General features: G+C 48.7%; 1 protein-coding gene and 1 long non-coding RNA gene across 3 annotated transcripts; one reads left to right on the top strand and one right to left on the bottom strand.

The window, feature by feature from the left end:
* Positions 1-924: 924 nt before the first annotated feature.
* DNAJB5 (DnaJ heat shock protein family (Hsp40) member B5) lies at positions 925-10,870 on the bottom strand. 2 transcript variants are annotated; one of them, XM_020977076.2, is made up of 4 exons: positions 10,734-10,870; positions 5,745-5,989; positions 1,580-2,181; positions 925-1,308 (listed from the first exon to the last, which is right to left on the bottom strand). In XM_020977076.2, the coding sequence occupies exons 2-4, from the start codon at positions 5,953-5,955 to the stop codon at positions 1,075-1,077; spliced, it is 1,047 nt and encodes a 348-aa protein (XP_020832735.1). In that variant the 5' UTR covers positions 5,956-5,989; positions 10,734-10,870; the 3' UTR covers positions 925-1,074. The 2 variants fall into 2 exon arrangements, with proteins under 2 accessions (XP_020832735.1, XP_020832734.1); XM_020977075.2 differs by lacking the exon at positions 10,734-10,870 and adding an exon at positions 9,306-10,051.
* LOC144456830 (uncharacterized) lies at positions 1,308-2,597 on the top strand. The gene is made up of 2 exons (XR_013485964.1): positions 1,308-1,401; positions 1,740-2,597. It is a non-coding gene; the product is annotated as an uncharacterized LOC144456830 (long non-coding RNA).
* Positions 10,871-21,068: the final 10,198 nt, after the last annotated feature.

The following is a 21,068-nucleotide window of genomic DNA, read 5'->3' as shown; positions in this document are numbered from 1 at the left end:
GACAAGTACAGCTCCATAGGCCAAGGAAAGGACCACAGAAGCTTGGAGACGGAGCAGACTAGGACTGGAAGGGCCTGACAGGGGCTCTGGCAGGGCTGAAGCCCTGGGGCAGGGAGGCCAGGGCATCGCTGCTGTGACCCTGAATTCCCAGAAGGTGGAGAAAGCTCAAAATCCCCTTTTGGATCAAGGCTAGCAGCATCAAGGAGCTGCCCAGTACAAAAATGTAAAAATCCCTCCCTCCCCAGCCCCTTAGTTAAGCCTAAAAGAAAACACATGTGGTACGTATGTGCTTTCCCCTTCTGCCCACCCCAACTTCCCCCAGCCTGCAGACCCAGTTTGGCATGGGGAAGGTGTGGCTGTCAAAGGAGGGAAAGTGTTTGAGGCATGTGTGGTGAAGCAGAGCTGCCTCCCAGTCCCACTTTTCCACAGGCAGCTCAGCAAACGCCACCCCTGGTAAATACAAAGTGTCTCGTGCTCAGTGGCCCTCCCCACCCCCCTCCCCAATCCCAGAGTATGTGTGCACAAATATGTGGGAAGGTATGTATGTGTACATAACCGAGTACACGTGAATAGTAATCCTTCTCCCCCCTCCCCCCCCCCGTGTGGTGATGGTCCGGGGTAAGAGTGTCCTGTTTGTGCTCCCTTCCCCCTCCAACATTTGGCAGGAGAGGGAGCGAGAAAGGAGGGCAGGAAGGACCTCAGCAGCGGGTAGGGGAACGACATGCTATTTACAAGCCTGGATAGGAAACCTCTACAAATCGTCAAGTAACAGTCAAGTCACTCTCCAGCCATCGGGAGCAGTAAAACTGGATTCAAAGCTTGGGACAAAAACAGCGACCCCTGGTCCTGCGGGAATCCCTCCCTCCCTCCCCCCACCCATACTTCCCACCCTAGACAGCACTGCCAGGTAGGGGCGGTAACAACTTTCTGAAAACAAAAGTGGCTTTTTTTGCATTTTAGAAAAAGGTTGCCCGGTGGGCTGTAGGGCCGGCTGGATTGCCTTTCTGGCTGCTGGAGCCTGGGGCCGGAGGGCGGTATTGCTGTGGAGGCCGGGAGCCGGCCCTGAGTCTGAGCCTAGGAGCAAGGCAGGTGCTGTTTTAAGATTTGTCGCGTCTGCGGGGCTATCCTGTCCGGGAAGCGCACTTTGAACTCCACTATGAGGTCGCCCCGCTGGGTGGGCACTTTAGGGAAGGGCAGCCCCTCCCCACGTAGTCTCTTCACAGTGCCCGGCTTGATGACATCATTGCAGGGTAGGGGGATAACTCGGCCATCGATGGTGGGAATGTTCACAGTGCAGCCACACAGCGCCTGGGGAGGAAGGAGAATGAAGGCGAGATGGAGAGTGGAGGCGACAGAAAGAAGGGGGTACTAATTTCTGAAGGACTGTGAGGAATGGGAATGGTACCCTCTACAGCTTTTCTGCATTGGGAAAGGGAAGCAAATAGGGGAAAGGTGGGGTGAGGGAAGTGGTTATAGACCCTAGCCATCAGAGAATTGGGGGACTTAGGGAGAACCTCCTACCCGCGACCATCCCACACCAGCCTCTGGCTCGGGAGTCCCGGACGAGGTCCCACCCTACCTCCTTGAGGCTGATTAGGGCACTGTAGACCACGTTGGTCCCGTCTCGTCGGAAGTGGGCATGAGGCTTATCCTTAAGTACAAAGACTATGTCGGCGGGGATGTTGTCAGGCGTGGCGTCGCCCTCTTTGGGAAAGGTGATCTTGGTACCCTCTTTCCAGCCCCGCTTGATGACGATGTGTAGGATCTTGTCCTCCGTACGAACGGTCCGTCCGTCGGGATTGAGGCGCCTCCGGGTGATCTTCATGCGCTTAGTGGAGCCGTGGTAGACCTCTTCTAGGGACACTCGAAGCTCATGCACTACAGGAGGATCCTGCACCTTTCGCCGGGGGTGCAGGGACTCCTGAGGTCGCCTGGGTCCTCCACTCAACCCATTGAAACCAAAGCGGCCGAAGGCACCAAATGGGTCGTCATCTTCGTCCACATCCATGTCGTCTGGGTCGAAGCCGTTGAAGGGCCGAGTGGTACGACTGCTGGCGAAGAAGATGTCGAAGGGGTTGGAGCCGCCGAAGAAGGAGGCGAAAGTAGCGTGGGGGTCGCCATGGAAGGTGTAGTGGAAGGAGCCCCCAGAGCCTCCAGAGCTGCCACCACCGGTCTTCAGGCCTGGGCAGGGAGGGGGGATGGAGTGGAGGGGAGGTAAGGACAAAAAAACACCCTCCAGTCTCGGGTCTGGCCCTCTTACCTACCCCCACCCCCATCCCCTAAACAGGTGCCTAGGAAGGGAGAGGTTTGCTCCTAAGAGCTACCTGATACTCACTGCTGGCTCTCTGGATATTTTAACCTCCCCCTTCTCTTGAAAAAGACTGCTGGGGAAAGGTTGGCAGCTTACTGCTTTGTGCCAATGGAGAGAATAACATCTGGTTTTGAGAATAACAATAATCCCCCCCCCCATCTCTATAGCAGGTCCTTATACACTCATTATTTAGTCTGATCCACCTGAGGCTCGGAGAGCTGAAATGATTTGATCAAAGTAACCCAGCAAGTAAGCATAGGATTAAAACCTACTTCTGACAACTATATGATGCTCTGTGAACCACATTAACTCTCATGCCCTTCAAATAGCTCATAGTCCTTTCTTCAGGTCCTTTCCTGGCTGAGAAATGGAACCTCAGAGGCTGAATGTTGTCTCTGATTCATACACTAAGAATTAGGAAAAATAACTCCTAGATTCTTGCTTAGCCCTTAGGAGAAGAGGACATTCACTGGCCACGAAGTGGATGAAGTGGGTGATGGTGGTAATAGAGAATCCAGAAAAGGTCCGTGGTAATCCACAAGGGTTGCTGGTGGACTTTCCCCACTCCCAACGGCAACCAAGGGTAGGCAAGGTGGGTAGCTATGGTGAAACCCAAGGGAGGTCACATGAGGGACACTTTTTGGTGGCTGATATTTTGAGGGTTTTTTTTTTAGTAAAAGCAGATTTTTTTAATGTCTGAAAATTCCACTCTCTATAGCAGCTAGGTATTTATTTTGTGATAAGTGGCATGTGTTACAGTTACAGTGGAGGCTCAAAGCTTCTGGTGAACAGTAACACAAAAGGGGAAGCAATTTTCAAACACTGCCTAGGGCACACAAAAGGCTTCTAGCAGCTCTGTACTCATCCCACCCCCTCCCCAACAGTGGGAGCCAGATTGAGATATGACTGGTGAGGAAGACCAACCCTCCTCCCTCTCCTGTCCCTATGGGGGAAGCTTCAGGGCCCAGAGGAAGAAACAAGCTGAATATATTCATGAGCATAGAAAGGAGGAATACTTTTTCTGGAGGTTTCCAAATGCTGCCCATGGCCCCATACCAAGTGCCTGAATGGCAAAATGGCATTATTAGGACTTTTTACTCCCACATGCCATGGGACCCAACTGGGAAGTCAAAGGCTGCCTATCCCCCTTTGAAATTTCATTCCTCACACTGGCTTCAGAGTGGTAGAGATTGGATTTTCTTTGGAGCCTTTCACCTGGAGTTCCCAGCAGGCTTACTGCACTCTTCTTACTCTCATCTCCTCCCATCCCCCTCTCCCGCAAGGCAGAGCCCAAATTAGCCTGTTACTTCCCTGGCAAAGACTTGAGGGTCATGAGGACAGGTTTAGGTTTCATTTTTTGGGAAGGAATCAAGGTTGGGGGCTCTTGGATCAAGGTAGTAAAGGCTTCAACCTCCCCATGGGATTCCCAATAGGGCCCCCTCACCCAGCGGGCTGGGAACAGGCTGTCCTCAGCCGTTCACAGCTCACAGCTCCTGGTCTGTCTGCACGACAGGCTTCTTGTGGGGGTGGCTGTGGAGGAGGCAGCCTGGAATGGCAGCCAGAAATACTACCAGCCTCTGGCACTCTGGCAGACTAGGGTATGTGGTATTCACTGTTTTAGTCCAGCACCTCCCCCTAGTCCTTGAAGGAGAGTCAGCATATCCAAAGAGGATAGGTAGGGGTGAAAAAAGGTAGAGAGCAAAGAGCGGCTAGGTCCATAGACTTTTCCGTAGTCACTGTCTCTTCAGGAACAATGACTTCTGCCTCTGACCTTAATCCCTGGTATGCTATAAGCCATAGGGACCCGCTGGTCAAACTTGGTAACCGAAGGGGAGAGAGGTGGGAGGCCCCTTCCCCCTTCCCTTTCTACCCAGGGCAGCTGGACTTTTGCCTAGGTCAGGACCCTGAAGTGGATGCAATTCTTGGGTTTGGCCACATGGTGGTTCATGGACTGTACACCCCAACACTGGAGTCAGGCCAGAAATCAGATTAAAATGTAATTGGAAAATACTTAAAATAAATAAAAAAAAACAATAAGAGATGGATAGTATTTCATTTTAAAACAGTCAATTTGTGACCTGCAGGGACAGGGATCCTTATGCATGGATTAGCGGCTCTGTATCTATTTGAGTTGGACACCTCTGTTGTACACTACCTTGCTCTGGTATCCCTGCGAACTTTTTGGATATTCTGGGAGACTCCTGGTGATTCAGAGAAAGGTGGTGAGTCTAGGAAGGGAGTGTCCAAAGGACTGGGAGAAGGAGGTAGGCAAGGGGAAAGGGGAGGGCAGAGAAAGGAAAGGAAGGTTCCTCTTGGGGAGGGCAGCCCTAGGCTCTGCTTGAGACAGTGTTGTCTTAATATAGCCTAACAGGTGCCTGTTGCTGGCACTGTGGGGCCCTGAAAAGGAGGACCAGAATTAGCAGCTACATCATGCTTATGGGATTTGCTAAGAGGTACTGCCAGGGCCACTCTTCTTCAGCTTTATTTGGGCCTTTCCTACTCCCTGATATAAACCTGCTATCCTGCTCTTGGCTACCCCATGCCCTGACGGCATGATGCCAATTATAATCTCTACCTCCCCAAGACAGTAGCAGGGGTGCTCTGGAATTGTTGAGTAGACAGACACTCCCTGATAACACCATCCTTTAATTTAGAAAAGAAAAATGTGGTTAGTCCTGGCTGTCACACTCCAGCCTTGGTACTAGCAGTGACTCTCAGTTCCTATTTGACTCTGGCAGGCAGGCAGGCAGATTGCTTCGCTTAGGATCTCAGGTGCCCTTGGTCCCTGGGTCTGCTGGATACTGGGCTAGAGGCCACATCTTTCACTCTTCCCTTGGCCCCAGTCTGTTTATATAGAGGCCTTCAGAGGCTAAAACTCTATGCTGATGAATACAAATGTTATGTGCCTTTCCCCATTTTCCCATCCAATGAGGCAGCACTGACTTCAGGGATGGCCTAATAAGGCTGGGAGAAGAGGTGTTTTCAAGACTGGCAGAAGAATCCCAAAGCCCAGGCATTATAGTGGCTATATCCTATGTCTTACCTCTGTGCCTGTGTTATGTGTGGCCTTAAATTGTGAAGACTGGTCAAATGATGGTGGTGAGTAGAGAATTTAGGGGGCCCAGGGTAAAGGAAGTGGGTCCCAGGGGCCTAGAATATTGAGAGGAGTAGCTGTTTTCCTTTGCTATTATTGAGAATCTTTACCCTCACCAGTCAAAGCCAGGGTGCAGAAGGAGTCAGGCTCAGGGAAGGAATGAGGCAGCCTTCCTCCTGACCCTTTCCTCAGCCTCAGCACCCAAATGGCAGTGCCTCTGCCCTGCTGCTACAGAGCTCAGAAGGAACTGGGTCACATAGTTCTCTGCAGTGAGAACAGGCATCATTCACCCACAGGGCTGCCCTGGGCCAAGTGCTGAGGAGCTGAGGGCCTTCTTACCTTCTTCTCCATACTGGTCATAAACGGCTCGTTTCTTGGGGTCGCTCAGCACATCATAAGCCTCTGCAATCTCCTTAAACTTCTCCTCAGCACTGGGCTCTTTGTTCTTGTCTGGATGATACTTCAGGGCCATCTTCCGATATGCTTTCTTGATCTCATCTTCATTGGCTCCAGACTGGATACCCAGAATCTTATAATAATCCTTTCCCATTACAGCAACTGGACCAGTACTGGCCTCCTTGTTCCTGAAAGAAGCCCATGGCCAAATCTAAAATAGCCCCTTTCATACACCTGCTCTGACCTCCCCCTTGATTTTACCCTTCCTTGGACAAGTCTCCTCTCTTGGCCTCAGTTTCTTCATCTATAAAATGAGAGTTGGGCTACATGAATAAAGTTCTTTAGAATCAGACCCTGAGGCCTAGGAATATGAACTCACTTCCAAGGTCACCTAGCTCCTTAGTGGTAGAGCTTTCCTGCTCTAAATTTTAACTTTCATAAGCTCTCCCCACCATCATCACAATCACTTGGCCCTTTCCAGTTCAGGGACTGAATAGAGCATTTTTTGGCTTTAGCCCCTGAATTCCAGAAGCTGGAAAGTGAGGAGGCTGTGGCCTACTTTGTGGGGCCCAGCTGAGACCTGATTCATTAGTCAAGCCTTAGAGTTGTCCAGATCAAAGGCATCTGTTGTGTGCCAGTGCCTCAAAGGCATCTCTCCACTGAATTTCTAGACAACCAGCTGATAGAATAGGGTAGGAAGTTTAGTAAGGTTATACAGGGCAACATTTAGTTCCCACAAACTGCTGGGGAGTGAGAGAACAGTGGCTAATACTGTTGAATGGGTATACCTAACTTAGTATTAAATTTGGCTCACACTACACAGGGACAGGAAATGAAGGGAAGGTACCCTGAGCTAGGTTGTCACAGCAATGCTGTGGCCCCCAGGGAGATGCACCTATCTGGTGGATGAATGAAGGAATAAACTGATTGATGGCTGGACTGAAAGGGTAGATGGTCTTTGCTCAATACTGGAACTTTAGCATGGTTTTGTGAGAATATTCTTCTCTCAAAAGCCTCCTGGGGGAAGAGGCATATAGGCTACCCCTGAGCTAGGCAGTTGTCTTGGTAAGTTAGGCCAAGGGTGCAAGAGATCCCAGGGCCTCTCTGCCATTGGTTTCTGTTCTAGTCTGCTCATTCCCAACTTCACATTCATATGTGATTTGATCCCTACAAGTCCATGAAGACAGGATGAGTCACAGCCCCTGGCAAAAGAACTAGGAAGTTCTGTCTCCATCAGTATGAGGATCAATTCCCTACCCTAAGGTAGCACTTCAGTTCACTCACCATTCCACCCTTTTGCCCCACAATACACATACAGTAGGCATAATTCTGAAACAGAGGCAACCTGGGAGAGGCAGAGTTCCTTTCCCCTCCTATTCTGGCCCCATTTGTTTGCAAGCCTATCCTTTACCTAATGCTAGAGGGGACTCCTGACATCCCTTCCCTCCTGTTTCAGACATCTTGCCCTGTGAAGCTGGCCTATCCAGGTTCATTTCCAACCTTCAGTGTCTACCTAGTGTGAAGTGCCAAAGCCCCAGTTCTCCCCACTGGCCTCATCTGCCAGGCCTAGATCAAGGGATATCTGGTCACAGATGGCATAGGACAGTCATAGCTCCCACTGCTCCTCACCATATGTGCATGTATATGTGTGTGTGTCCATAGGGATGTGAACATTGTGAAGAGGAGAGGGTTTCTTCCTATTCCTGGCTGGGGCTCTGTTTGGGAAAGAGCCAAAAGCCATTCTCTGGCTCTTCTAAAGCACAGCACAATTACTGCCAATGGACAGGGCAGGGGCAGAGCCTTTCTAGCAATGCCCTGGGCCAAGGCCATAGCCACTGCCTCTTGCCCTCATGACCTCCTACCATCAGTACTTGAAAGGGGACTCATGGAGTGGGAAGGCAAGAGGGAGACAGGGTATCAGCCCCTGTAAGCTACCTCTCAATCAGGGAGGAGAGGAGGCAGTGTTGTTTCCAAGGTCTTGGGCTAGCAGGGCTAGAGTGACTGTAGCTCTTGCCCCCACAGTGCTGGCAGCTGCTGGGCTGACTCATGCCTTTGGGAGCCTCTTTGTACGAAAGAGAAGCATTTATATGAACCCGGGCACCCCTCCCTCCACCAGCACGTCATGCCAAACGGCACAGCTCCCGGTGGCCCCCCACGCAACAAGCTGGGGGTTGCCATTTTGAATCACTGGCATGTGGGGGAGGTGGGGTAGGGAGGGCACACAGAAAAGAAAGTGCATCTGGGGGTGGGCAGCCATTTTCGGAAGCAGCAGTAAAATCTGAGGAGCTGACAGGGGGAGTGCTGTCATCTCTGTCCTAGCCCACATCTCTCCTTCCCCCATCACCCAGGCCTCCCCACCCCACAGTTACTCAGGGTCTGGGTGTCATTCTCCCACCCACCAATGCCAGCTCACAGGTGAGGCATCACAACAGTTCTATGTCAAAGGACAAACAAAACAGGTTCTAATCTTGAACATCTTCATGCTGTCCCCATGTTACCTCTGCCACCAGGCTAGTTCCCTTCCTCAGAACCCAACTGCCAAATGAGCTGGGCTCAAAAGGGCCCTTGAACCCTACCTCCAGAGGGGAGGAATAAAGGGCAGGCTTTTTTGGAAGGCCTCCCTCCAGCAAGTTTAGCATGTCTTTCCAGGCTAGCAAGTAACAGCTTAGAGGGGCCCTGCTTTCCTTTCCCATCTCCTCCACCATGTGCTCAGATGACAAAGAATCTCCAAGGCTTTGTAGAACAAGAGTACTGGGGGTTGGTATGAAAGGAGGGAAGGATAAAATAAGATCTTTGATAAGATACTGGAGGCAGGTATGGGGAAATGAAATGAAAATGGCAAGGGCAAGGTACATGGGGATATGAAAAATGGATGTACTTTGGAATGTGGAATGTAGGGGTGTGAGATGGGGTGAAGTATGAAAGAATGGCATGACTGGAATGATATGAATAGGAGGAATGGGGGCATGGGGAATACAGGAGTATGTTAAATATAAGGTGAGGTATGAGTAGATGAAAGATATCTGGGGGGACGAGTAGATAAGATATGGAGAGATGAATGGATGTGTAAATATAAGATATGGGGGAAGAGGGGCTATCAGAAATGGGGGACAAGGGGTTGTGAAATATTTGTGGAATGAGGGGATATGGGGATGAGGGGCTGTGAGATATGGAAGATGAAGGGATGGGAGATATCAGTAGATATGAGGACATTGAGATATGGTGAATGTGAGATATTGAGAGGATGTAAGATGGGGGGATGAGGGGATATGAGATAAAGATATTGGAGTTATGAAATCCTAAGAAATAAGGCATAGGAAGATGTGATATGAGGGAGGAAAAGGGAGATATGGGAGAATGAAATATCAGAGGATGGATATGAGATGAATGAAATACCAGAGGTAAGATAGACACTTGAGGTGAAAAATGGTGAGGTATGATGAAAGGATGAATGTCCTTCTGCCATTCTGGCAGAGGGTGAAAATACTTTTTAAAGGGACTTACCGAAACTTTACAAACCCATTCAGCGTCCATGCACGCAGTTTTAACGGCTCCAGCTGAATTTTAAACATCAAGCTGGCTAAGAAGTCTTCTCCCCAGAAGTGTGGGAAGCTCCGGAAACCTCCTCTTGTCTGGATTGGGGAAGCAGCTGGGGGTGCGCAGGACAGCCCGGTGCGCTTAAACATGCCCAGCAATACCCCTCCTCTCTGCCCTCACCCACCTGTCCACCAGGTACTTCAATAGACAGGTCCTCCTCAGGGCCACATGTCCTCCTCTGGCTTCCCACTGAATAGTCAGTGAATGTCAGACCTCAAAAGGGTGAGGAGGGAGAAAGGAATCCAGAGAAGCAGTCTCTTGTGTGACCACTGGCTGGCTGTATTTGAGACTATAACTGTTTGAGAGTGGGTTAGTGTGTGTGCCCGTATATGATTGTGAGTGACTGCCTGTGAGTGAGAGATGGAGAGGAGTAGCGTGGAGCTCCTCACTCACCGGGGAGAGCCTGACCCCAAATCACCAAGAACCTGCTCAATGAAGTCACTTGACGTGCAGTGTCTCCTCCTTAATTGGTCTCGGGGTGGGGCCAGCCTCAGACAAAAGGCGCTTCGGGAAGGGTGGGGGCGGGGGAACTGGTCGGCAAGAGTGTGTGTTGGGGGGGAGGCTAGGGTTCTCCCTGGATCTCCAAGTCCAACAGCCAGGGTGGGGGCACTGAATGGCTCAGTGCAGAGTGGTGATGTCACTGGGGGCTTGTGGGGGGGAGAAGGCGGGGCTGGCGGGGGAGGGGATGTTGGCGGGGGGTGCCAGCAGTGACGGGGACCGCTCCCAGCCACCCCCAGCCTGGCGCCAGCCCCCGGCTCCACCGTACCCCTTCCTCGCCCTGCCTGCCCCTCACTCCCACCCCCATTGGGAGCCCAGGGGAGGGCTCTGGGGCCCTGTCGTCTTGGGGCATGTCTTGTCTTCAATCCCCTCGGTCCTTCCTCCCCTCTTCTGCCTTCGAGCTCTCCTAGACCCCCGGCAGCTGGACACTCCAGGGTGCAACCAGGGGTCAGCAATCAGCTGTGCGGCCTGGGAGGGAGTGCCCGTGGGACTTTCCGTCCCCAGGTGGACTCGGCAGATCCTAGAACCCGAGCGGCGGCGGCGCGGCCCCGGCCCCTGGCCCCCCGACCTCGCCAGCTCTCCCAGTGGCGGCGGCGATGGCCTTCCGACCCCCTAGCCCTCCTGCAGCTCCCCGCGGCGCAGGTGCTCGGCCTCCCACCCGGCGGCAGGTCCGTTCTCTAGGCCCCCCCAGGCACCAGACCACTGATAGATACCCCCCAGAACCCTTCGGCTCCTGTATCCAGCGGCACCTCCGGCTCCTCTTTAGCCCAGACACCCTGGCCCTGGGACCCTCCCCACCCCCTCGGCCCCCGCCCGGCCCCGGCGCGGCGCCCTCACCGGTGAGAAGCTGCGGGCCCCGCCGCGGTCGGTCAGACTGAGCTTCTGTCCCGTCCTGTCCTGTCCCCTCCCCCCGGATTCACCGCTTCCACCCGGGACCGAAGCCACCGGCCGCTGACGGAGAGGGGAAGGGTGGGTGGACAGGGGGAGACCCGCCCCCAGGGCCCCGCCCCCGCGCCGGTCATTGCGCCGCTCGCCCGCCATTCAGCACGGTCCTTGACATGATTGGACGGTACGGAGCGAGAAGGGGGCACGGAGAGGCGTGGGGGGACGGACGCCTACTTTCAACGGCGGCCTGCGGTCGACCCCTCGTCTGCACAAGGCTTTAATTTCAGGCTTATGACTGGAGCTCTCAGGAGTCAATCAACCACGCCTCCTAGCCTACCAGTCACGTTCATTGGTGAAGGAACCTGAAGGTGGGATCTTCATCCGCCCTTCGATTGCATTGGTGCAAATGAAGGACTTAGCCCCGCCTCAGGCTAGTGCTGGCATTTCTCCACCAGCCCAATTGACAGGCCTTTGAGGTGGAACATGCCGGCCATCCTGCTAGTCCCTAGAGAACCTTCTGGAAGCCTCTAACGTCACAGGCAGGACTTAAAGGGAACGCGGCTACCGTTGCCCTACGACAGCGCCTCAGACGGAGCTTTGGGGGGTGTTTTTGCCTCCTCCCCTCAAAAGAAGCATTAGCCTCTCCGGGGGATGGGGAATGGGTCGCAAGGCATCCTGGGAATTGTAGTCCATTGGTTGGGTTCAAGAGGTCGACGGTGACAGGAGTGGGAGTGAGGGAACTCCCCATTGACTCCGCCCACAAATCCAGCCTCAAGTTCCCCCTCCCGCCCCACCGAGATCCCACACCCCACCCAGCAGCAGCTGTACAGTAGACCGGGAGCTTCTTGAGGACAGTATCTGTTTCCATTTTCTTTTTCCTTCATATGTATAGTGCCTGTCGCATAGTGGGTGCTAAATAAATGTATGATGAATTGAATTGATTGGGTGACCTGCCTGGGGACTCAGGGAACCCATAAAGGATGAGCTTATAGTTAGGGACCTGGGAGAGAGGGTAGGGGTGAGGCTATCCCTGACTTCCACTGATGGGGTCGGCAGCTCCTTATAGTCTGTCTTCCTAAACTTCATCTGGAACCCAGCCTAGATCCACCGAGCCCCCAGTCAGAACCTGCCCCTATCCCCACCCCTACCGTAACTCAGTTTCAGATTCTCAATTCTGGTCTTGACCCAATTGCAGCCCCCAACCCCACTCCCAACCCTGATCCCTATCCACAACCTTGTCCCAGATCCCCCACCTTGGCCCAGGCTCAACTCCAGATGCCTCACTGTGCTCGATTCCAACCCAGCCTCTAGATTCCCCTTAACTCTGACTCTGACCTTGTCCCACCCCCTCTCTATTACCTAGATTCAGAAGAGTTCTATTATAGGAGTCATAGGAACTGGGTTTAAATCCTGACCTTTTTATTTACTGCCTTTGTGACCTTAGGCAAATCATTTAACTTTTTCTGGGTCAAAATTTTCTCATCTCTAATGTCCTATGACCCTCCGCTCCTACCCAGACCCAGATTCTCCACTCTGACCAAAACCTAGATCCCTGACACAGATTCAAATGTAGATCCTGAATCCTGACCCTTCAGATTCCCCCATCCTCACCTAGGCCCAGATTCCCCAACTTTGACACTGTGATCCAGGTTAGATGCAGCATTACTGACCTTAACCCTCACCTTATATTCTGTTTCCCCCTGTTTTAGTCTCCCTTCTTCCAACTCTATTTCAACCCTGCCTTCCTCCATCCTCTCATTGCCCCCTAATCTACCATCCTCCTGTTTCCTGTCTTCCTGTCTCCCATCCTGCTGTCTACTCCCCCCCACCAATCCCTGGGGCTTGGGGGAGTAGAGTTGCGGGGGTGGCTGCCATCGGAAGCTGCCTGAGCAGACACAGTGCCTGGCGCACACGTCACTGTCTCCCAGGGCCCATCTGTGCCAGCGGGAGATGGGGGCGTGGGAGGGGGTGGGGAGGTGAAGAGGGGGATGGGAGCACCTTGAGAGACAGAGGGGCCTTTAGGCAGACCAGGGAGATGGGATGGAGACTGCTTCCCCAAGGGCAGGGCTCTCATTATTTTTTCCATCCTCTTCTTTTTCCTAGGGGCAGGAGATTCAGACAAAAAGCAATATGCCCATTAGACTGAGCTGGAACCTGAGACCTTAAAAGTACCCGGTCCTGGATTACATTGTAGAGATGGAGGTGGGACCTGAATCCCAGAAGGTTTCTTAATTTGACCTACCCTCATTGACCACCATCTATTTCTGTGGGGTTGGAGGTGGGGTTGGGAGTGGGATGAAATGGTGCAGGTGGTGGGAGATTGGGGGAAAAGGGAAGATGGGGTGAGGGAACAGAGACAAAATAGGATAAAATCAAGTGAGAGGGAAGATGAAATGAGGAAGGTGATGGGGTTAAAAGGGTGATGTGGTGAGAGGTAGAGGATGGGGATGGGGACAAGACCTGGTACCAGTCTCCAGCTGTGAGTAAAGGTTATAAAGAGTTGTCCTTGAGTTGCTCCTCCCAGCTGCTTCCTATTTTGTTCTTCTCCCAGCTCCCAAATCCTCTAAGCCTGCTGCTCAACCTTTCTGATTTGGGGCCTTGATAATACTTGTTTGTGTATGTGTGTGTGCATGCCTTGGCCATGGCTGTGTGTGTGTGCCAACGTGCTCATGTGCCTGTGTATGTCCAGCTTAGAGACATGTCAGTGTGTACTTACACAGCTAGGTCTCTCTATGTCTGTGCATAATGTACACCTGTGTGTACCTGATAGAAATGCTAGTGTCTAGGCTGTTCTGCCCTGGGTATGCTTCTTTGACATTCTGGGCAAGGTGCTTAGATATAGGGCCTAGTGGGAGCTTTGGGAGAACTACGGCAGAGCAGATAGGCCAGTGGTAGGTAATAGGGTCAGGGCAGAAAGGTCAACTTCTAGGTTGTCTGGAACACACATGTCACTTAGCTGTGTATGGGTAGGGCTGGGGGTTGAGAAAGAGGGCAAGTAGGGGAAGATGAGAACAGCGAATACTGGAGTGAAGGGGCAATGTGAGAACAGGATTTGTGTGAACTTGTATCTGTTTTTCATCTTTTTCCCTGATGAATTGGGTCTCTGGTTACTAATCCCACTTGACTCTGACCCTGTGTATGTGATTAAATAAATCTGCCTATGAGTATGTCTTTGTGTACCAGAGTGTGTGGTTTGTTAGTGATTGTGTGGTTATGTCACTGTGTAATTATGTGATTACATGTGTCTGTGTATAGATTATTGTCTCTGAGTCATCTGTGGTTGTGTATGATTTGTATGATGTGATATATCTATTATTTTGTGTCTGCTTGTTTGGTGGTTTGCCTGTGATTTACTTGTTGGTGATTTTGTGTAATTGTGTGTGCATGCAGCTTTCATGTATGGTTGTAGATCTGTGTGAAAGAGTGACTGTGAATATGTAAACATGTGTCAGTGACTATGTGTCTGTTATGACTATGTGATTGTGTGTGCAGCTGAGTGGATATATTATATGTGATTCGGCATATATGAGATTTGTAATGTGTGTAAGGGATGTCACCACTTCAGATCTTTGTGCCCCCATTTCTAGCCCCTTTGAAATTAGAAATGTTGGAGGTCTAAAGGTGGGAGCAGAGGGAAAGCTTCAGTGTGGGGCAAAGGACCAGGATATCATGAGTCCTGGGACCTGTCCATCTTTCTTCTCACTGCTTCTCCATCACTTCCTGAGTCCACCCCACATTTAGCGGGGGGCTCTGAGGGGGTGCTCAAGGGCCGCATCACCCAGCTTGTACTCAGCTTCCTACCATGTTGCCATGGCAGTGGTTGCTAGGGGCTCCCACGGTTGCTAAGTTCTGGGGGCGGGAGAAGCAGCTGCCAAGGCCCTGGTTGCCAAGGGAGATGCAGCAACCATAGGGAGACGGAGAGTCGCCTGTGGCATTTTCCCCCAACCCTTTTTCTTTCAGCACTGGCTGGGGGACTGTCTATCCCTCCTATCTGTCTATTTCCCCAGCCTGAGTCCAAATACATTGTCCTTACCTGCCCATTCTCAAAAAGGAATGAGCCTCAGCTCCTTCAAAGGGAAGAGGGAAGAACCAGGGAGCAGGGAAAAATTCAAGGGATTCCTTTCCATCATTGAAGGGATCATTATCTCCTCTATCTTATATCTGACCTCATTTCCCCAACTCAGCCCTGACCCAAGATGTGGTCGGGAAGCTTTGGTTTGGAAGGATAAGGCCTAATGTAGAGAAAAAACTCTATTCTACCCAATTTGATTCCCCTCCCTGAGGAGGGGCTAAATGTTAGGATTCTTGGATGCTGTTCATGCCCCTGGTGCTGGCTGAATCCCATTCCTGGCTGTTTGCAGTCTGTAATATGTCCCATCTCCCTCCACCACCTGTTTTTTCACCACCTTCCTTTCCCCTCTTCTAATTTACCAATAGAGGCCACATTGGAAAGGCTATAAGTTGACCTCTAACTCTGATTTTAGATTGCTTTGTAACGCCAGGATTGATCCTTAATCCTGGCCACATGTTATTTTATGAATTCCTTACATGTCTGATCCTTTAGCCTCAGTCACAGAATAATCACTGAACCTACACAATATACTCCTAATCCTGACCAATCTAATCTGATTCAAAATTAGCACTAATATAATCTATAGCCCAAGTCAGCTCTAGGGACTAACTCTAAGCCCCTAAATTAGGCCCTAATTCAGATCTTTGAGACTAAATATCATCTCCCTGATCCGGGTAAGAGGTTGACCCCTAAATTTGGCTACGACTTTATTCACTATCACCATCTACAGATGAACTAAGCCATTTATTAAATTCCAGGTACTACGCTCAGATTCAAAGCAAAAATGAAAGTCATTTGCTTCCTGAAGGAGGGAGCTGGGGGTTGGGGGAGATGGGGAGGAGTTGGAGGAGGGTATAACATGTATATACAACAAAATATATATGAAATAAGACATTAACACCAGGAGCATGACAGCATCCAAAAGTCCTACTATTCAGCCGCCTTTCAGGGAGGAGGAGCAGTTGGAGGGCTAAACAGGGTAGAAACTGGGGGCATCGGGACAGGCTTCCTCTAGTAAGGGGCTCCTGAGCTGAGCTTTGAGGTATTCAATGAGATAGGGAAGGAGGGCATTTCAGTCACAGGAGACAGCCCAAGCAAAGTCATAGGAAAGGGAGAAGGAATGTTGTTTACATTTGGCTGGAATGTTGAGTGAGGGAGAGAGTAATGAGAAATAAGTCTGGAAAGGTAGGCCAGAGGCAGATAGTGAAGGGCTTGATAAACCAAATGGAAGGGCTTGCATTTGGTCCTACGGACAAGAGGCAGCTGCTGTAAGAGCTTTTTGAGCAGGGGAGTGACTTGGTCAGACCTGTGCTTTAGGCAGCTGTGTGGAGGATGGGTTGGAGGGTGGGAGAGACCCTCCCAGTAACAGGGAGACCTGTTGAGCTATTGTAATAGTGCAAGTGAGAGGTGATATGGGTCTGAATTGTGACCATGTGAATGAAGAGTGATATGAGATGTATTGCAGAGACAGAATTGACAAGGTTTGGTAACTAATTGCCCTCATCTACCAGTCCAAAGATCATTCACATTTGAATTTTTAGCTTCAGCTCATTTATATAGAGAGCTCAGATCTCAGTCAGACAGAGGTCTTCGAAGTGCTCCCAGACCCTGATGCTTTCAAATCAGAACAAGTAGATACACAGTTACAGGTACAGTATATCATGCACCCAAACGTATGAAACATGCACCGTCCAGAGACAACTCAAAGACAATAATGCTTACACACAAACACATAAAATCATGCACATTATACCCAGGCACAGCCACACAATCAGACATGTTCTTTCTCAAAATCAATAAGCTGTCCTTTCAGAGTCCAGTAGAAAATGATGTGTAAACTGATGACATGAACTGCTTTGCAACTGAGGATTTGATCTCTAACCCTGGGCTCAGAGTAATCCCTAAGCTCACATACCGACCACTAACCCCATTCACACACTAATCCTTGTATCTACCGGATGTCATGGTATTGGTCATGAAGGAACACAGCCAGAGATGGCTCAGCGCAAATCTATTCCCAATTTTGAAAAAAAAAATAACTGTATAATAATGAAACTTGTTGCCCACAATTGCCTGGACATAACATTGATTCACAAAAATTAAATGTGGGAACAGAATGAGATAAATATCTTCCTGGAGGCAGCTAGGTGGCACAGTGGATAGTGCTGGTCCTGGAGCTGGGAAGACCTGAGTTCAAATATGGCCTCCAATACTTAATAGTTGTATAATCCTGGGCAGGTTCTTAACCTCTGTCTGCCTCAGTTTCCTCAACTGCAAAGTGGGAATAATAATCACAGCATCTACCTCCCAGGGTGGTTGTTGTGAGAATCAGATGAAATAATATTTGTGAAGTACTTAGCCCCAGTACCCGACACATACTAGGCACTTAATAAATATATATTCCATCCATCCTTCGTACCCAATATGTCTGTCTGCTCCTGGAGTTGTCCAGAAGATGCTTTCAGTGAGCTTACAGAAGATGAGCTCATATCCACTACTTTTATTCAATTACCAAAAGCAGCCTTTGTGTCTACCTGTGCAGTAGTCATCAGAACTCCAAATATAAAACAATAGTAGTGGGACAGTGACTTGTGCCCAGACTATTTCTATCTGAATTGAATACAAAAAGATGATGAGATGAATGATAATAATATCAATAATACAAGGACCTGTGATTTCACTGGTGTGAGTACTCTATCCATTCACTAACACCACTATCTCTCCACATCCACATAAATGGTCTTCTTGGGTTGCTATGGCCAACCATTCCATAAAGATCTTTGAGGAAATGGTTTGTAGTGTATCCTTCAGTCCTTTCAAATAGGACAGAAACTTATCAGTGGAAGCTAAGAGTGTTTTAATCAGACATCTAATAGCACGTCTTCCTTTTATGTCTTCAATTGGCTTTCCCCCACACTGACTCCAAGACATCCTCTGTCTTCCTTACTGAGATCATCTGCAAAAAAGGGAACAAGAAGGAGACAAGAATTCATGATGATCCTGATAGTAAATCGGCTTTTTGAACTCAAGAGAACAAGTGGAATTTGATGATAAAGTCTAGTCATGCTGAGAGTAGAACCCAGGAGGCCACAGAGAAAGGCCTATGCCATGAGAAGAAGCAGAGGAACAAAAGACAGGAAGAACTTGGAGGCAACAAGGGTGAATTTTAGAAGGAAATTAAGAACTTTTCAGATGTATATTCATCAGTCTCACAGAAGGATATGCAATGATCCCGTATAAATTGACTGGATCTTGCGATCACCCTTGCTGCTATGCTGTCTGGAACAACATGCCTTGCCATCCACTCTGCAGCACCCTCTCTAGTCCATCTCTGGCCTGCAGTTGAATTCTCCCCCTTGTTAGAATGTAAGCTTCTTAATGGCAAGGATTATCTCAATTTTGTATTTGTATCCCTAAAGCTTAACAAAGTGCTCTGTATAAAGTAAGCACTTGATGCATGCTTTTTCATTCATTTGTTCAGGCATGCATGCATGCATGCATTCATTTATTCATTCATCTCTGGGTCAACCTTTTGACAGGGAGCATCTCCAGACATAGCTAGTGTGGCACTTAGACATATGGAGTCCATTGCCATTGCTGCATCTTTATTTGAAGGCTTTTCAGTTTGATTGGATCAAGATTTTGTGCTTTGCTGGCATAACCTTTGAGAACCCAGGACCACTTCCACTGACAGCATAAGGCATCAGAACAGGGCTTTGGTGAAACAAAATAATAATAAATCATGTTATATAGTTAGATGGTTTACAAAGCATTTCAAAATGCATTATTGAATGAGTATACTTTTCATTTTGAATATGTATCTCATTTTATTTCATATCAAACCTGTGAAGAAAGTAATATAATTATTATCCCTGTTTTTCAAATTGAGGAAACAGACTCAAAGAAGTAAGTAATTTGCCCAAGTAACATAGTGGAAGAACCAGGATTCAAACCCAAGTCTTTTGACTAAAAGTCTATTGCCCTTTACACTATAGCCCTCAATGATCTGCAATCAAGCCTTCCTGCCTCTTCAAAATTATCTTTTCCAAGAAGCTTCTCGAGATTAATTTGAAGATGATCCAAATGTTCATTCATTCATTCACTCATTCATTTATTCATTCATTCACTCATTCAAGAAATAGTGATAGAGTGCCTACCTTGTGTGCTGAATATGCTATCATCACCCACTGTGTGTGTGTGTGTGTGTGTGTGTGTGTGTGTGTGTGTGTAGGTGTCTGCCTGTAAGTCTGTATCTGCTGGAGATTTTACTCTCCCAAGCTTGTTAGCAGGGACTGGTTATTTTGGCAGCTCTGGACAAATCATCAAACTGTGGAACTCCTTGTGGAACTCCGTTGTTTTCCCTTCAGGCAGAGAAGGATAAGTCAAGGGTATCTATTGGGGGAGGTCAGAAGATGGGATGGTGTCTACAATTAGGACTAACTTCAGAGATGGGTACTCTTTAGCCTGGGAAGTGGAAAACCAAGAAGGTTCAGGATCACAGTCCAAAGAATTAGAAAGAAGATGGAATGGACTTGGTTCCCAAACTCTAGAATCCCAAATCTCTATCTCCAACTTCAGTCTCTTCCTTGAGCTAGGTATCTATCTATCTATCTATCTATCTATCTATCTATCTATCTATCTATCTATCTATCTCTGGAGTTCGACCTACCTCAAGGCTCAAAATTTTTTCCTAGGTATGTTTGCCTAAATCTACTTAAGTTGATGGAACTACAGTTCTCCCAGTTACCCAGGCTCAACATTTTGAATCCATTCTTGACTAGTCCTTCATTTTCACTTCCCATGCCATATAATTAGTTGTCAAATTCTATTGATTCTGCCTCAATGATATCTCCCTTTTCATCTCTTTCTTTCTACTCTTAATGGGTCTTCCTGACTCCAATATCTATCTTCCTTTTGAAATCTACCCTCCACACAGTTGCCAAAATAATCTTTCTGATACCCGCTCGATCATGTCCCCTCTCTGCTCAAAAACTTCTAATGGCTCACTATTACCAACTAGGGTAAGAGGTTGAGAGCTGGGAAGAGAACATTCTTTATATGGGCATTCAGAAGTTTTCACTTCTGGGCACAACTACACTCATGAAGTTATCTCTATCCGTCAAACCCACAAGCTCTCTTATTTTTCACCAGGCTTCCGGACTTCTCCATCATGCTCCCTTCCATTTCAGCTTCCTTATATGTGTTGTTTTCACCATTAGAATGTAAGTTCCTTGAGGGCAGGAACTGTTTTTTTTTTGCTTGTATTTGTATTACCAGTGCTTAGCACATAGTAAGCATTTAATAAATGTTTGTTGACTTGACTTGGCTTGAAGAGAGTTTTCCCTCCTCATATCCTCTAGGCCTTCCTATTTCACCTATTTCACACAATGCTTTTGAAACTTGTATTATTTGTGAGTATGCTTTTACCATTTTAGTAGATTGTAAGCTAGGGCAAAGACTATTTTATATCTATCCTCAGTGCCTAGCACAATTCCTTGTATATAGTAAGTAAATGCCTAACAAATGTTTGTTAACTTTAATTGATACTAGAACTGGGGTGGATGGCAGTGTCTCCTTAAAATTTAAAGGAGGTCATTTCAGGACAAATAACAACAATACATACTTTCTTCTTCCTTCCTTCCTTCCTCCTTCCTCCTCCTCCTTCTTCTTCTCTCTCTTGAACTTACTTAATTTCCTCATATGTAGACTACTAGAATTGTTACTGTAATAGGTTTACTCATCTCCAGTCTTTTACCCTTCCAACCCATCCTATACAGTGCCATCAAATTAATCTTCCTATTGCAGATACTGAGAGACAGCATAGTGTAACAGAAAGCTGGTATAGTATTAGGAAGTCCTGGGTTCAAACTCTACCTCTGAAACATACTGACTAGTAAAGTAATCTAACCTCTCAGGGCTTCAGATAATTGTCTAAGACTATACATTGTAGGGCAGGTAGAAAGAGCTTCCTCATTCAGAGGAAATCCAGTGAAATTACAAGTTTGGTTAAAAAAACTACATGCCAGTGCCCTTGCTCAGAAACCTTCAGTGGCTTTATATTGTCTATAGGAAAAAGTCAAACTACTTGCCTAGGCTCTTTAGGGTCAGACTCCAAGCTAACTTTCCAATCTTATCTCCTACTGCTTCTTAATGCAGACCCTCCACTTCAGTCAGCCTGGCCTATTTCCTAAATACATCTTGTGTTCTCTTAATTA

Source organism: Phascolarctos cinereus, unplaced genomic scaffold (genome assembly GCF_003287225.1).
Source record: "Phascolarctos cinereus isolate Bilbo 61053 unplaced genomic scaffold, phaCin_HiC Scaffold_4;HRSCAF=312, whole genome shotgun sequence".
NCBI classification, from domain to species: domain Eukaryota; kingdom Metazoa; phylum Chordata; class Mammalia; order Diprotodontia; family Phascolarctidae; genus Phascolarctos; species Phascolarctos cinereus.
This window is presented reverse-complemented; position numbering and strand designations above follow the sequence as displayed.